The sequence below is a fragment of the Sarcophilus harrisii genome, chromosome 4 (assembly GCF_902635505.1).
Source record: "Sarcophilus harrisii chromosome 4, mSarHar1.11, whole genome shotgun sequence".
NCBI lineage: Eukaryota > Metazoa > Chordata > Mammalia > Dasyuromorphia > Dasyuridae > Sarcophilus > Sarcophilus harrisii.
In genome coordinates, this window is record NC_045429.1 from 218,067,655 (window position 1) to 218,084,512 (window position 16,858).

Here is a 16,858-nt window from a genome sequence, read left to right on the forward strand (position 1 = left end):
AAAGCAAAAATAGACCAAATTAAAAGTGAAAAGGAAGGAAACTACATCTTGCTAAGGGGTCGCATAAATTATGTAATAATATCAATACTAAACACCAAATGGTATAGCATCCAAATTCCTAGAGGAGAAGGTAAGTGAGTTGCAAGAAAAAATAGACAGCAAAGTTATACTAGTAGGGGATTTTTTGCCTTTCTTACATGACTTATAAGCTCTTCCATGTGTTCTTTCTGGACTTGAGACCACTTCCTTTTCTTTGGGATCTTGCCCATAGGTGTTTTGACATTGTCTTCATTTTTCTTATTACCATAATAAATTTCTATGGTCAGATTGTTTTTTTGTTCATCTTTTCTTTCTTTTTTTTTCCTTTTTACATTTAAGCTCTTCTCCCAGAGTGGAAAGAATACTGCCTCAGTTACTTGTGCCAGTATCTAGAGGCTCTGGCTGTTTACCTGATACTGCATAGATGTTATTCTGAGGCTCAGGGGGTGCCATTGTGTCTGATACTGTGCTGGAGTGGGGAGTTGGGATTTTTTGGAGTTTGGCAGCTTACCTCATGCTAAGCTAGAGTCCTGGTGGTAGTGTTTGGGACATGGTGAGGACCACTGGATGTTTCTAGTTGCTTAAAATATTTTGTCCTTGACCTGGGAGCTCTGGAATTTGGCTGTTATATTCCTGGAAGTTTTCACTCTGAGATCTCTTTCAGAAAATAATCCGTGGATTCTTTGAATTTCTACATTACACTCTGATTTAGTGATAGCTGGGAAATTTTCCTTTATAATTCTTGAAATGTGATGTAATTATATTTTCTATATAATAAGGTTTTTTCAATGAGGTATTTCATATTTCTTCTATTTTCCTTTGGTTTTGGACTTCTTTTATTGTATGTTTTTTTTGGAGGGGGGGGTGAGGGGATGTTTCATGGAGTTGTTATCTTCTGCTTGACTAATTCTAACTTTTATTGTTATTATTATTTGCTGAGGCAATTGGAGTTAAGTGACTTGCCCAGGGTCCCATGGCTAGGAAATGTTAAGTGTTTGAGGGCAGATTTGAACTCGGGTCCTCCTGACTTCAGGACTGGTGCTTTTTCCACTGTATCACCTAGCTGCCCCTCAATTCTAACTTTTTTAAAGAGTTATTTTCTTGAATGCTGTTTTTGTATCTCTTTGACCATTTTTCCAATTCTGGTTTTTAAAGCATGAATTTTTTCTATATTTTTTATGTCTCTTTTACTCAGTTGTTAATTTTCCTTTCATAATTTTCTTATATTAGTCTTGTTTCTTTTACCATTTTTCTCTCTATTGTGCTATTACTTGGTTTGTAAAACTTTTTTTTCTTGGCTCTTTTAAAAATTTTTCTTTAGTTTTTTTAGGAATTCTAATTTGGCTTCTGTCTAATCTGGCTTTTTTCTTTGAGGATTTTGCTACTAGGTATTTCTTCTGAGTTTATATTTCCCTGTCACTCACTGTATTAGCCTCTTCTGATCAGGTTCTTTTATTGGTTGTTTTTTGCTCATCCTCCCAGTCTGTTTCTTGACTTTATACTTTTGGGTTTTATGCTCAGTTCTTGGGGGAGTGATGAGGTAGGTGAATGGCCCTCATCTTCTGATTTTTATGCTCTTTTTCTTTCACAGCTAGGTCAGGGAACCTGTATGTTTTTGCTCAGATTGTGTGATTTGGGAGAGTTTTACTCATTATTCTCTTGTTTTGCTCTGTATTTCTTACCTAGATAAGGCCCCTGCTACCTTGTAATGGGAGTTATTTTTCTTTGCCATGTAACTGCAGTCTGGGATGAAGTAATAGGTGAGGTCGTTAAATGGCACCCAATTTTGTACCTAGTGCTAGTACAGGAGTTTCTTGAAATCTGTTTTTGACTGTGTAATTAGTCCCCATCCTATTGTCCTTGGGTGCTAGGCATGTCTGGTGCTGCTATCCTTAGAGGTTACAGTCTAGTCTTTGACACTTCTGTAACACTATATACTTGACTAGTTTTTACCCAGTTTCCACAGACTTTTCTTTCTGTCTTCCAAAGCGTCTCTGGATTGGAAAATTAACTCAGTGTCACTTTTTGGGTTCATTTTTTCTGCTTAGAATTTGTTTTGAACTGCTTTTTTACAGTTGTTTTGGAAGGTATATTGAGAAAACTCAGCAGAAATGTTACTCTTACTCTGCCATATTGCCTCTTCTCCCTTTTTTGAGCTTTTTTCAATTTCCCCACTCCCAGTCCTCTGTCCTCTTATTTTTTCCTTTTCCACTATCATTTGTTTTTGTTTTTTATTTAAAGATCTTTGTTAACAGTCTTTGCAGTTTGTCAATTAAAAAAAATCAGGTGTACTATTACACAAATTAATAAGATTATTAAAAATCTTCAACTTGACCAGATATGAAACAATACATCTTTAACAGTATATTAAGAAAACCAGGCTTTTAAAGAAACATTTATCATTCTCAGAGAATTCTTTAGGTTAAAAAATAATAATAACCCATGCTATAATAATAATGCAGAAAATTCTGGTTATTTGGTCAATAGCAAAAAAAGCAAGCACTAAAATCGCCTGTTCCAAATCTTGTTTATTTGTTATTATTGCTGGAATTTCATATTCTTTCTACTTGTATGAAAACTAAACTGGGTCATGATAGAGATGTTAAGCTGCCATTTATTCAGCCTGACCTACCTAGCTTCAGAAGCAGATATATTCTCAGCTGATGGTTTGGCTGCTTTTGTCTCTTTACTTTGTTATAGTTTAGGCTTCTCTGGACATCATCTGCATTAGTAATTGAAGTTTTTGCAGTGCTGATGTTGAGGTGATTGCTGACCTTAGGTTTCATGTTATTGATTTTCTTTGCTTTTTTTTATTATCTTCCTCTTCGGGGTATCATTAATGATGAGAACTCCCCTTATAGGGTTGTGGTTTGTAACCCCACTACACATTCTGTCTCACTCTTCTACTTTGTTTTCCTGTATGTATCTTGTTTGTCAGAATCTTTCATTACTTCTACAGTGGCCGACATCCACAGGGTCTTGTAATATAGTAAAGTGGGAACTGCTGCCTGATTTTGGGATATGAAGCTAAAATGGTTTATTGGATGAAGAATTCTGTCTAAACTCCCAACATTCCTCTTCAAAGAAATTTAAAATTATACTTTAAATTGAAATCTGGAGTAGCAGAGTCTATAAAATGTCAGAGTGAGATGTTCTTCCAGTCCCAGACAACTTGGATAGTCAGGAAGTAGATAAAGAGGTCTGTCATATGGGGACAGAGGCTGTCCCAGATCCCGTGTGGATGAAGCACCAGAGTGATTGTAGATGATGGAGACAGAAGCAGCAGTAGCTTCAGGAGCTTTATTAGGATTATTAATATTTTTAAATATATATATATATATTTTTTTTCTTTTTTTTTTTTGGAAGTCAATTGGGATTAAGAGACTTGCCCAAGGTCACATAATGAATATTAACTGTCTTATGAGACCGGATTTGAACTAAGGTCCTCTATCTATTACAACATAGAGTTGCCCCAGCTTTAGGAGCTTTAAAGACATATAGTAAGGGTATCTGGCAACTGGTTAGAAAGATTTTATAGCAGACAACCTCTGTGCTAGTAGTGGTAGAAACAGATATGTTTGATAACTGCATTGCTTATGTACACTTCTGGGTCATAGTTCAAGGATGGTGACAAGCACTTTTGGTTGAGAGAGCAGGACCCTGAGGAACAGTATTGCTTTTGTTTCAAAGGAATCAGAGACCCCAAGGAATCCTACCATTTCTTGTCACAATAGAGCAGGGGCTTGAAGGAGCAGTATCAATTGGAATTCTGAGAACTCAGGGCATCCTTCCGTTGTGAGGACCAGTGTACAGAGCCTGCAGGAGAGCAGTGACCACATTTCTCCCTGAACCACAGCTTAGGAGCACCCAAAACTTCAAATTCCTGAGAATGATCTCTGAAAACAGATGTCCAAAAAAATCTGAAGTTTGAGACAGTTACCCTTCCCATCATGCCAAGGAACAGAACTCAACATTATCATAAAGTTCAAAATCAAGAAATAAGCCGGAAAAATAAATAAATAATAAAAGTAGAAAACCTGACTGTAAAATAATACTGTGGTGAAAGGGAAGATCAAGACACATACTTAAGAAAATAATGAATTCAAAAGGGTTACAACCAGAATCCAACAATAAGTTGTTTACAAGAAACACATTTGAAATGAAGAAATAACCACAGTATAAAAATAAGTGTCTAGAGCAGAATCTATTATATTTCTTTTTTTAAATAGCTTTTTATTTACAAGATATATACAGACAGTTGCAAATCCTTTTGTTCCAACTTTTTCCCTCCTTCCCCCCACCCTTTCCCCTAGATGGCAGGTTGACCAATACATGTTAAATATGTTAAAATATAAGTTAAATATGTGTGTATACATGTACAAACAGTTATTTTGCTGTATAAAAAGAGTTGGACTTTGAAATAGTGTACAATTAGCCTGTGAAGGAAATCAAAATGCAGGCGGACAAAAATAGAGGGATTGGGAATTTTACGTATCGATTCATAGTCATCTCCCAGAGTTCTTTCCCTGGGTGTAACTGGTTCAGTTCATTACTGCTCTTTTGGAAGTCATTTGGTTCATCTCAGATGTTGTTGAAGAGGGCCACGTCCATCATAATTGGTCATCATAAAGTATTGTTGTTGAAGTATATAATGATCTTTTGGTCCTGCTCATTTTACTCAGCATCAGTTCATGTAAGTCTATTTAGGCCTTTCTGAAACCATCCTGCTGGTCATTTCTTACAGAACAATAATATTCCATAATATTCATATACCACAATTTATTCAGCCATTCTCCAATTGATGGGCATCCACTCTGTTTCTAATTTCTGGCCACTACAAAGAGGACTGCCACAAACATTCTTGCACATACAGGTCCCTTTCCCTTCTTTAAAATCTCTTTGGGATATAAGCCCAGTAGTGACACTGCTGGGTCAAAGGGTATGCACAGTTTGATAGCTTTTTGAACATAGTTCCAAATTGCTCTCCAGAATAGCTGGATGTATTCACAATTCCACCAACAATGTATCAGTGTCCCAGTTTTCCCACATCCCCTCCAACATTCTGCATTATCTTTCCCTGTCATTCTAGCCAATCTAATAGGTGTGTAGAGGTATCTCAGAGTTGTCTTAATTGCATTTCTCTAGAATCTATTATATTTCAACTAATGTGAAAAAGGCAGGGGTAATAATAATATCCTCAGACAAATCAAAACCAAAAATTAATCCAATTAAAAATATAAGCAGGACATTAAAAGATTAGACCAGTATAGCATCCATGGCAAATATTCCATTATTTATGTATTTTCTCTCTTCTCAATTTCCTAAGTTTTTTTATTTAGTATTTTAAAAAAATTTTTTTTGGTAATTATTCTGTTAACATATTTGGAAATAATGAAATTTAAGTAATTGTTTCATTTTGATTCTGTCAGGCACAGCCAGTTGGAAATTGTGATTTCAACACTCGATTGCAGTGTATTGAAAAAGAAATAATAAATCCTCGGCATGAAAAAATGAAGAATGGACTCATTGACAAAACACAAGAACCATTCAGTGTTAGGCATAAGCCATTTTTTGACATCTCTACTTCAAGAAAGGTAAACGTCATTGTGAAGAATCTTTTGTTTTATTGATTAGCATACCAGAAACGAGGCAGGGTTTTCCTTTCTATTTATTACTTATTAATCATTGTGAAAGGAACTAGAATTGTCCTGCAAAGGCAAGTATATCCTTTTTTTTTTTTTTTTGGTGCATCTTAGTCTTTCTGGACAACTGCTTTTTTCATTTCAAAGCCTTGCATATATCATGGTTTGATAAAAGAGTATTCTTGCTAAAGAAAATGGATAGAATAAATTTTCAGGTCATTCCCCTAGTCAAGCACCTACAGTTTTAGCATATTCTATCATTCTGAAGCTATTGTTTAGGAATTGGTTTCAATTATTTCTTTGTTATATTGTTTAAAATTACAATTTGCTGTTTTATTTTACATTGTTTTATTTTTCTTTAATTTATGTTTTGATCAAAAATATTTCCTAAGGTATAATATGCTTTTCTTCATTCTTTCCACTAACTCATTTCCTTTCTCGACAGAAACCCAAAACTAACTCCTCTAGGAAGCTGTTCTTGACTGATTTTACCTAACATTTCTTTCTTAGCTTGACCTCTTCACTTTTGTCACAATTTATTTAGAATCATATTTCTTTTTTTCAATAGATCTATATCTCATTTTGTTAGTACTTCTTTCTGTGGTCTGAATTGTAGCATATTTACTTCTCATCCTAGGTTACTCAAAACCATATTATTTCATAAATTCTTCAGGGATGGTCTATCCCAGGGGTTCTCAAACTTTTGTTTTCAGTATCTTTATCCTATTAAAAATTATTGAGGATCTCTTCAAAGAGTTTTTGTTTATTTGGATTATATTTATAGACACTTACCATATTGGAAATAAACTACTTTTGAATCTGTAGACCCTCTAAAAGGGTTTCAGAGATCCCCAGGATTTTCTAGACCATACTTTGAGAACCACTGGTCTATCCACTACAAAAGAGTAGACTTCCTGTACTACTTGTAGCATTGTGTAGGTAACATGTAGCACAGAGGCCATGTCCCTTCTATCCCTTACTCTTACTACATGGCCAATTACCCTCCTTTTTCTAACAATTTCTGATCACATAGATTTTTTTATTCTTACTGTACATAATCTATTGTGGCTCATGGATTACAGCCTCTTCATAACTACTATATGTTTCTTCATTGTCTTTTAAATAACTTATTATTTTGATTCCTTAAGAAATAACACAATTTTATCTGCATAACATCATCAGAAGAATATTGGTCTTAAAATGAATTTTTATTTTAAAGGACACTAAAAAACCAATACAATCCATCTTACTTTATTACTCCTGTTTAATTTTGGGTTTAGTTCATTATCTTGGTGAAGTTCCTATCCAAATTATACATATAACTTAAGCATCATAATAATTGGAAATCCATTTATATGCCATAATTTTAAAAAAAGATATTTTAATCCACTTTTTCCCCCATTAAGGCTGCTTTGAGGGGTTGTGAATCTTTGCTATTATGTCTTGAGAAGGAGGTGTAGCAATTATTGAAAGACCAAGAGTAATGAGAGGGGAAAGAGCTGAATGCTGTGCTAAGTGCTTATAAATAATATTATAATATTATTCTGCACAATAATTCTGTGAGGGTAGGTGCTATCATCCTCATTTTACAGTTAAGGAAAATGAGGCAGATACAGGTTAAATGATCTGTTTAGGCTTATAAGGCTAAGAAGTTATTCAGGCTTTATTTGAATTCAGATTTTTCTGACTCCAGAGCTCTGTGCTTTTATCTACTATACCACCTTGTTTGTTTCTAGAATAAGTCTCTTCGGTGAATGAATGAAAGATTAAAAAGTCATCCATTAAATGCTTATTATATCCAAAGTAATTATGATCAGATAGTACCTGCTTTCAAAGAGTTCACATTTTAAAAAAGGAGAACATGTTGCAGGTTTGAACTCTTAAGTTTACTTGACACAGCAACAGAGGAGATGATGCATCTTCTTTAGTGTCATTTTCATAGATAAAACTATATCTTAATTTTTGATGTTGAAACATTTAATAATGCCAAGGACTTTAGAAGTGAGAACTTTTTTTCCCCCATGTCTTCACTAGTTATAGCTGCTGAAAAAGAAGCATTTGAGAGACATTTGACAGATTATATCTCTACAATCTCTATGTCCCTATATGGTGACTGAAGGTGTTGGAATTGTTTTCTGAGGGAGTGGGAAGCTGTTCCTATTACTGAGACATTTGGATTTATTTGCTTATAAGCAGCAGTTGGTAGGCATTTGGTGCTAATGATTGAAGGAATGGTGGGCCTCTTCTAAATTGAGGTTCATAACCACTCTGAGGGCCATGCTGGATACAGGATAGTTGGTTTGAAGAATTTGGTACTTACTCTGATTTATCCTGGTCAGTATCCATTAATATATGAGAGGAAGTGGTAGTCAAGGTGGTGGCAGTAATTTAACTTGTCTGTCATATGCCACCTCCTGTCTGTCGCTCAGAATGTCTTGTTGCTTCATTTAGGAAAGATTGCTGTCCCTTAGAAGTAGCACTTTAGAAGAGTCTTAAAAGAAACTAATAATTCTTACTGGTATAGTGGAGGAGATAGAGTTTTTCAGTAATAAAGTACAGTCTGTGTGAAGAAGGAAGGTGGAATATTGAATGTCATTTGGCTGAAATCTAGAGTATATAAAGAGAAATAATGTGAAATTAGTTTAGCAAGTTGGGTTCGAGCTAACTGTGAAGGATTTAAATGCCCAATTAGAATTGATATTTTATTCTAGAGGTAGTAGGTGGAACTATTGTAGTTTATTGTTAGTAGACTTTTGTTTTAGGATTAGCAATTTGGCTGCTACATGGGAAGAGACTTTAGACAGGAAAATCAATAGACAATTACAGTAGTCTAGATGAAAGGTAAGGAAGATCTTGTATTCTCTGTATCTTTCAGTTTGTTGTATTATTTTAATAATATGGTCTTTGAAAAGACTATCATTTATGAAGTCTGTTTATTCCTTCATCATATTTTCATCAGTAATATCCTTGATAAATTTGTAAATAATTCTCATAGTAGTTGGGCAGGATGAGTAAAAAGGCATACAAGTTGATTGTTCTGCATTACGTGTTTTGAGTAGAAATAAATTCTTGATTTTTTTCCCCCTTACCTTTCATTATCTTTTCCTTTTTCATATATCTTGAAAAATTGACCTCTCAACACTTTAAAATTGTTTCTTTCAGTCACGTCACTGGTGTACACTTGATGCAGTCTAGTTTTTCTCCTATCATAGTTTATTTAGTGCAGGGGTCCTCAGACTTTTAAAATAGGGGGCCAGTTCACTGTCCCTCAGACTATTGAAGGGCCAGACTATAGTAAAAACAAAACCTTTGTTTTGTGGGACTTTAAATAAAGAAACTTCATAGCCCTGGGTGAGGGGGATAAACGTCCTCAGCTGCTGCGCAGCTATAGTTTGAGGACCCCTGATGTAGTGCCTCTTCTGTTTATCTCATGTAGCATAATGGGGACCAAGATTTTAGAATTCTAATATTTTGTTTTCACTGTTATTATTAAATGTTAGCAGAAATATTAACATATTTTAGGATTTTTTAGGACTATATAGGTTAATTAATTGGATTTCACATTAAACTTTTAGTAAATTGCATTTGTCTAATCCTGCATCTTGTAATATTTTAACATTCTCATCTTTAAAGTTTTACAAAGGAATTTATGTGATTTATCAGTTTAATCCTTGTTTGTATTGATTACCCACTTTTCAAGGATTTCATATATTTTACTGGTTCTATTCTAGATTCTTGCTTGTTAGGTTCTAAGTTGTTAAATAATTGAATCTTTCTTCTCTTTCATACATTCTTATGTTGTTTGTTGGCTTTTGTGCTTTCTATACTCATCCTGTGAAGTTGATTTCTTTATATTAAACCTCTATAGCAAATGGTGATATCTCATGTCTGTGTTTCTTATCTGTGAATACATTTCCCATTTTTCACTATCAGAAGCTCTTCTAAATAAGTTATATTGGAACTTTAAAATTTAAAGGTTTTCTTGTTTTCTAATTTTTTGTTGATTTTAATTTTTGTTCTAAGAAGTTGATAGTCTAATTATTCAAAAACTATGCAATTAAAAATTAGTTTTTATTTTTGTAATGTTATTAATTACTCACTATGTTCAAGGTCTTTTGATTCTTTTATTGGAAAGAAAGAACAATTTCTCAAGTGTATTTACTTTTTTTGATCACACTGAATAATTAAAATATTGATTGCTATGTTATATTTTAGGGTCTATTAAATATTTGTCTTTTCAGTAATCCTTGGAAGTTCTCTATTGTGTTAATTTTTTTTTTCTTTCCCATTCTGATTATACTTAGTTTTGTAGGATAAGTATTGTTAGCTGCCAATCTTGATCTTTTGCCTTTTGAAATACTGTGTTCTAAGCTAACTTTAAATTGGTGATGAGCAAATCTTGTTTGATTCTGACTATGTGGTTCTTTGTTACTTGGACAATTTTTTTTTCTTGGCTCCTAATGTTAATTTTTTTTTTTAACCTACAATTTCTGGATTTTGGCTGTGATATTCTTGGGAATATTTGTTTTAGAGATAAAAGTCATTTAATAGTTTTTCATTCAATGATCTGTTGAAACATCATATCATTTTAAAAAATTTACGACTTTTTGCTTATGATACTTTGACCTGTTTTCCAGGTTAGTTATTAGTGATTGTGTATATCTCCCATTTTCTTCCATTTTTTGACTTTGTTTTATTGTTTCTTGTTGTCTCATGTAACTATTAACCTATATTTGGTTCCTTCTAATTTTCAGTGTATGTCATTTTGGTAAGATTTAAACATCTTACTTTTGTTTATTGTCCTTATTCTTTCCTCTAGAGCTCTTTTCATTTATGATTTTCTTTTTTCTGATGTTTCATTTATTCTAGGAACTCTTTTAATCCTTCTGGCCATAGTCTTCTTTAATAAATCTCTGCTGTTCTTGTGAATTTATGCTTTTCTACTGGGTTTGTGTTTTTAATGTCCTTGTCTTATTGTATAGAAATATCTAGATGGTGAAATGGATCTAGTGCTGAATCTGGAATAAGGAAGACTTGAATTTGAATATGGCCTTAAACATTTACTGTGTGATTCTTGACAAGTCACTTATCTCAGTTTCCTCAGCTGTAAAATGTTATTGATAATAGCATTTATTATCACATATATTGCGGTGAATATATAGCATATATATTGTGGTGAAGATCAAATAAGATAATATTTGTAAAACGTTTAGTACAATGCTTGGCAAATAGTAGAGAGTATATAAATGCTTGTTCTCTCCTTCTGTTTTTAGCAATAAGAGTTGCTTTCTCGTTTTTATTTTCCTGAACTAAGACTTTGTATGTATGTATTTGGCAATACATTTTAGGTGCTATTTTTTCCCCCTAATATTATTGGTGCTCACACAAAGTACCACATTGGGGGAAAAAAATCCAAAAGATTGAATCTAAAGAACTTGCCAAGAAACAGATTAATACACTTGAGTAGGTTGAACATTCAAGCTTGTGTAGTACATTTGAGTCACATGTATGTATCTTAAAAATTTAATTTCAAAAAGGCTAGTCTGTATATATTTTTTTAAAAGAGTTCCATTTCATCATGTCTTTCCTATTAGCAGTAAATTTGTATATTTTGTGCTATTGGTTTAATAAAATTATAAGAAGTTATTGTTTGCTTTAAATATGTGTATGCATATATATATTATATATGCAACACACATTATATATTTCTCTTTCTATATATATATATATATATATATGTAAATATACACATATGTAAAAAAAAAAAGTGGGGTTAAATTCACATTTCACAGAGAACTCTGTGAATCAGATCTGTAAGGATTCAATGTGTATAGTTTTATGGAGAAAATGGGGGTAGCTCCAGGCTACTGAGAGGAAAGTATTTTTAAAAAGGGAAGGATGAAATATGAAAGTGTGATGAAAACAAGATGAATGTGGGGAATGATAACAAGACTGTTAATTGTCAAAGAGGGCTTGTGTTGGGGAGCAGTGAGATAAAAACATTTTCAAAAATCTTTCTCTCTTAATGCTACCAAACTTCTCTCAAGATTGTCATATAAATATCATCTAGGCCTCATCATTCTCTGTAATTTTATACTTTAGGGGTAATAAATCATGGAGAGGCTCTTCTGAATCAGATTCTTTGTAGCATGATCCTAAATATATGGTTTCATTTTTGGATTTTGCTTTGAATATTCAAGTAATATTAATTAGTGTTTTTATTGATCTTTTGCTGCCCTTATCTTTTCCACTTAATTTTAAAATCCTTAAGAAATTTACTATATTACAATAGCATATTCATGTAAATTGATTGCCATCACTATGCAGGTCTGTGTACATATCTAATGTGGTATGAATTATATACATGTATACACACATATATGGGATTAGGCATTAACAGTGTATCAAGAGAAATTTTTTTCCTATCTGTTCATTTTGTATGCTTTGATGCAATTACAGGCAGGTGAAATTTGTGTAAAATGATAGACTTGTTGAGATCACCATAAAGTACCATACAATCTAATTGAATTGATACTTAAGTAAGGAAAATAATAATATAGATGTGTCAATACAAAACTAGAGATATTGTATTAGGTATGAGGCAGTTTAGGACATAGTGTAGAGTGGCATAATGGATAGATTATATTGTTCTTGGAGTCAGAAAGAATCATCTTTCTGATTTCAAATCTGGCTTCATACTTACTAGACACTCTTTCCCTCAGTTTTTTTCAGTTGTAAAATGAACTGGAGAAAGAAATGCCAAACCATTTGTCTCTTTGCCAACAAAAGCCCAAATAGGGTCATGAAGAGTCAGACTAAATGAATAAAGCGTAATAAACTTCTGTATGCCCTCAGGAGAACTATTTTTTTCATCCTTAAATACAAATGATTTGTAAATGGTTAATCAAGAACTATTAACCTTTGGATTAATATAACGGTTGTTAAAAATTTCAGCTTGACTTCTCTAACAAACATAAATGCCAGTTAACATTGCCATCCCTTTCTAAATAGTGTGAACTCATAAATGCACTCATTTCATTTTAGTCCAGAAAGTTTGCGAGACAAATTTGTTGAATATGTTCATGTACAGCAGTCTAATACCACATGGTAACACTTTTCTTATTTCATATTGATCATTATTTGCTAAGAATATTTACATTATGGCTTTCTCCATGGATTTAAACCATGTTTGCACTTTATTTTTGTTATCTTTCATTGTCTTAGCATAACTACATGTAGGTTAGGCTACCAAAGGTCCAGTATGAATAAACATTTGGCTCAAGAAGACCAAAAACAAAAAAAACATACTAAGTTTATTAAGAGTAGATGCCTAGAAAATGAAAAAACAGGGAAGATGGACTCGGGACAAATCTGCTGGGGTCCTAGATAGTTAGTTGCCCTACTTCATCCTTAGAAGAAATGGGGCAGCTTTTGGCTAAATAAGGTTTTACATGGTTCTTTTCTAGGTCTACCAGGGTCATATCTAAGGGGATTGGAGAGGGGAATCTGGACTTAGAGAATAATGCGATTTCATGCTATTGGAGGGAGGAAGAATCTGGAGAAATTGGCATCTAGTTGATATTCAGAAGATCAAAAGGGGGCTTTAGCCTGTGTCTTACTCTTTCTTGGGGTTTCTTGATTTGTTTGTCATCCCCTCCCTCCCTTTTTCATTTAGCAAGGTGAGAAGGCTATTTGTGTCATTGCATTTGTGTTTTGAGAAAACAGAAACAGTTCTTCAGAACTGTAATAGGGCTGCAAACTTTTTATTTTATTTTTTTGTAGGGCATATACTTTGAACTTCAGTATATTTACTATTGGTACCATCCTCTTTCATTTTATACTATTTACAAAATTCAGAAGCAAGCTAACACCCTGCAGAAATGGTAAGAATGTGGAATGTTTATGTCATTATGTGTGGCAGTTTCTTTGAAACTATAAGTCACTACTCACATAGTTACACCTCCCAATTATGTGGCTAATATAAGAGATGAAACAGCTGCTTTCAATTGTTCCTAGATTGGTGTTTTTAGAGTTTGGGAATCAAAAGTCAGAAATAGTATGCATGCATTTATACGAGTTGAAGAAACCTTTCTATTTAACACATATATTATACTGTACTTTTTTCTAAACTACATGTAAACTACTTGTACTTGTATAAATTTATACATATTTTAAAAATATGCTTATATATATTTATAAATTTACATTTACAGAAACTTCATTTAAGAATATTCTAATGATGACTTTATAATACTCTGAAATTTACTGATGGTGTTCTAGTAATGACTGATGTAAATAATAATTTACTTTCCCTTTCCTTGACTTTCCTTTTTTTTTTTTCTTTTCTGAGGCAGTTGGGATTAAGTGACTTGCCCAGAGTCACTTTTAAAAAAAAAGAAAAATTAAGAAAGTATTTTAAAAAGTATGCTTCAGTTTTCATCCATCAATTCTTTGGAAGTTTACAGCAGTATTGTATCATAAATTCTTTCAAATTGTTTGGATCAACATATTGATCAAAATAACTAAGTTATTCACAACTGATTATTATACATGATTGCTGTTACTGTGTATAATGTTCTTCTGATTCTGTGTCCTTCACTTAACATCACTTTTATATGTCTTTCCATATTTTTCTCAGAGTATCCTGTTTATCATTTCTTATAGAGTAACCATATATCACAATTTGTCAGGTCATTCCCCAATTGATGAGCATCCCTTTATTTCTAATTCTTTGCTATTACAAAAAGAACTGCTATAAATGTGTGTGTGTGTGTGTGTGTGTGTGTGTGTGTGTGTGTGTGGTGTGTGTGTCCTTTTCTTTTGATCTTTGGGATAGAAATATAACGGTGGTATAACAATGTCAAAGGGTGTGCAGTTTTACAACCCTTGGGGTATAGATCCAAATTGTACTCCATAATGGTTGGATCAGTATCAAGAATATATTAGTGTTCTAATTTTTCCCTTCCAACATTTGTCATTTTTCTTTTCTGCCATATTAACTAATCTGATAGATATGAGGTAATACCTCAGATTTGTTTAATTTGTATTTCTCTAATAGTGACTTAGAGAATTTTTTCATATGACTACAGACTACTTTGATTTCTTTTTCTGAAAACTGCCTGTTCACATTATTTGACCATTTATTAACTGAAGAATGACCCATATTTTATTAATAATTCAACTCAAAGTGAGCAGAACCAGGAAAACATTATACATAGCAAAAAATAATGAAGATTGTATGATGATCAAGTATTATGGACTTACCTTTTCTCAGCAATTCAGTGATCTAAGATATAAAAAATGTCTCTGCTTTTAGAGAGAATTATGGAGATGGAATGCAGATCAAAGCTCATTCTTTTCACTTTTCTTTTTTTCTTTCTCATGGTTTTTCTCTTTTGTTCAGATTTTACTTCCCCAACATGATTCATATGGAAATGTTAAAAATGAATGCACACCTATAATCTTAAAATAAATAAATAAATGAACTTTGTATTTGAAAAAAGAGGTTTTTTTTTTTTTTTTTAATTCAGAGACATTTACTATAAAATATTTTACTCCTTTCCTTCTAATCTTAACTGCATTGGATTTGTTTATGCAAAATCTTTTAAATTTAATGTAAGAAAAATTATCCATTTAAAATGCTGGTATATTCTCTATCTCTTATTTGGTCCTAAATTCATAGATTATATAGGTAAGATTTTCCATGCTCCTCTAATTTGTTTATATCATTCTTTATATCTAAATCGTGTATCTATTTTTGACATTATCTTAGTCAAAGATAATGTATTGATCTGTACTTAGTTTTTTGCCAAACTGTTTTCCAGTGTTCTTGTCCCAAAAGCTTGGATCTTTGGGTTTGTCAAGTGCTAGGTTACTATAGTCATTTAATAATATGTGTTCTGTACCTGTTTTATTGCACTGATCAGCCACTCTATTTCTTACCAGATTGTTTTGATGATTACCACTTTGTGGTTCAGCCATCTTCCTTTGTTTTAAAAAATTGATTTCCTTGATATTTTTGACTTTTTCTTCTCCCAGATAAATTTTGTTACGATTTTTTCTAGCTCTATCTGTCTATCTCTATAGTGGTAATTGGACTAGTATGATACTGAATGAGTTAATTTAGGTAGATTGTTATTTTTATTATATTGGCTTGGCCTACCCACAACCAATTATATTTCTCCAGTTGTTTAAACCCAATGTGATTTGTGTAAAAAATCTTCTGTAGTTGTGTTCATATAGTTGCTGGGTTTGGACAGGTGGATTCCCAAGAACTTTTTATTATCTGCAGTTATTTTATTTTTTAAGATTTCCCAGGTGAAGTTTGAATTTAACAATAGTATTTTATGTTTTCAAATTACATATAAAGACAATTGTCAGCATTCAATTTTGAAAGATTTTTAGTTCCAAATTGTTTTCTCTCCCTCCTTTCCCTCTTCCCTAAGATGTCAAGCAATCTGATATAGGTTATATATGTGCAATAATGTAAAACATATTTCAACATTAATCATTTTCTTAAAGAAAGGACAGAACAAAAAAAGAAAAATTATGAAAAAATTTCTCCTTTTCCCCACAAATGAAAATAATATGCCTTGCCCTGCATTCAGATTCCAATAGTTCTCTTTCTTGAAATGTATAACATTTTCCATTATGAATCCTTTGGAATTGTCTTGGTTTCTTGTATTGCTTAGAATAGCTGTCTATCATAATTGATCGTCACACAGTAATACTGTTACTGGTAATATTCTTTCACTTAACATCAATTCATGTAAATCTTTCTAGGCATTTTTGAAATCTGATTGTTTCATTAATTCTTTATAGTACAGTAGGATTCCATTGTTAATACAACTTGTTCAGTCATTCCCTAGTTCATGGACTGCAGTTATTTTAAATAGATTTTCTCTTGCTGCTAGGATTTGTTGGTAGTATATTGAAATACTGAAGGTTTATGTGGGTTTATTTTGTATCCTGCAACTTTGCTAAAGTTCTTACTCCTCCCCCCCCCCCCCCCCCTTGTTGCTAATTGGCACTTCTAATTCAATATTGAATAATAATGGTTTCACTTCTGATCTTACTTGAAAGGGTTCTAGTTTATCACCATTACAGATAATGTTTACTCTTGGTTTTAGATAGCTGCTGTTTATCATTTTAAGAAAAGCTTCATTCATTCCTTTGTT

At 32.6% G+C, this 16,858-nt stretch overlaps 1 protein-coding gene across 3 annotated transcripts in view; it reads left to right on the forward strand.

Moving 5' to 3' along the window:
- Positions 1-16,858, forward strand: part of RNGTT (RNA guanylyltransferase and 5'-phosphatase) — a 368,631-nt gene that overhangs the window by 138,619 nt on the left and 213,154 nt on the right. For all 3 annotated transcript variants that reach the window (XM_031964539.1, XM_031964538.1, XM_031964537.1), the window contains exon 11: positions 5,469-5,633. In XM_031964539.1, coding sequence (XP_031820399.1) covers positions 5,469-5,633 — 165 coding nt within the window. The remainder of the gene's footprint in view (positions 1-5,468; positions 5,634-16,858) is intronic.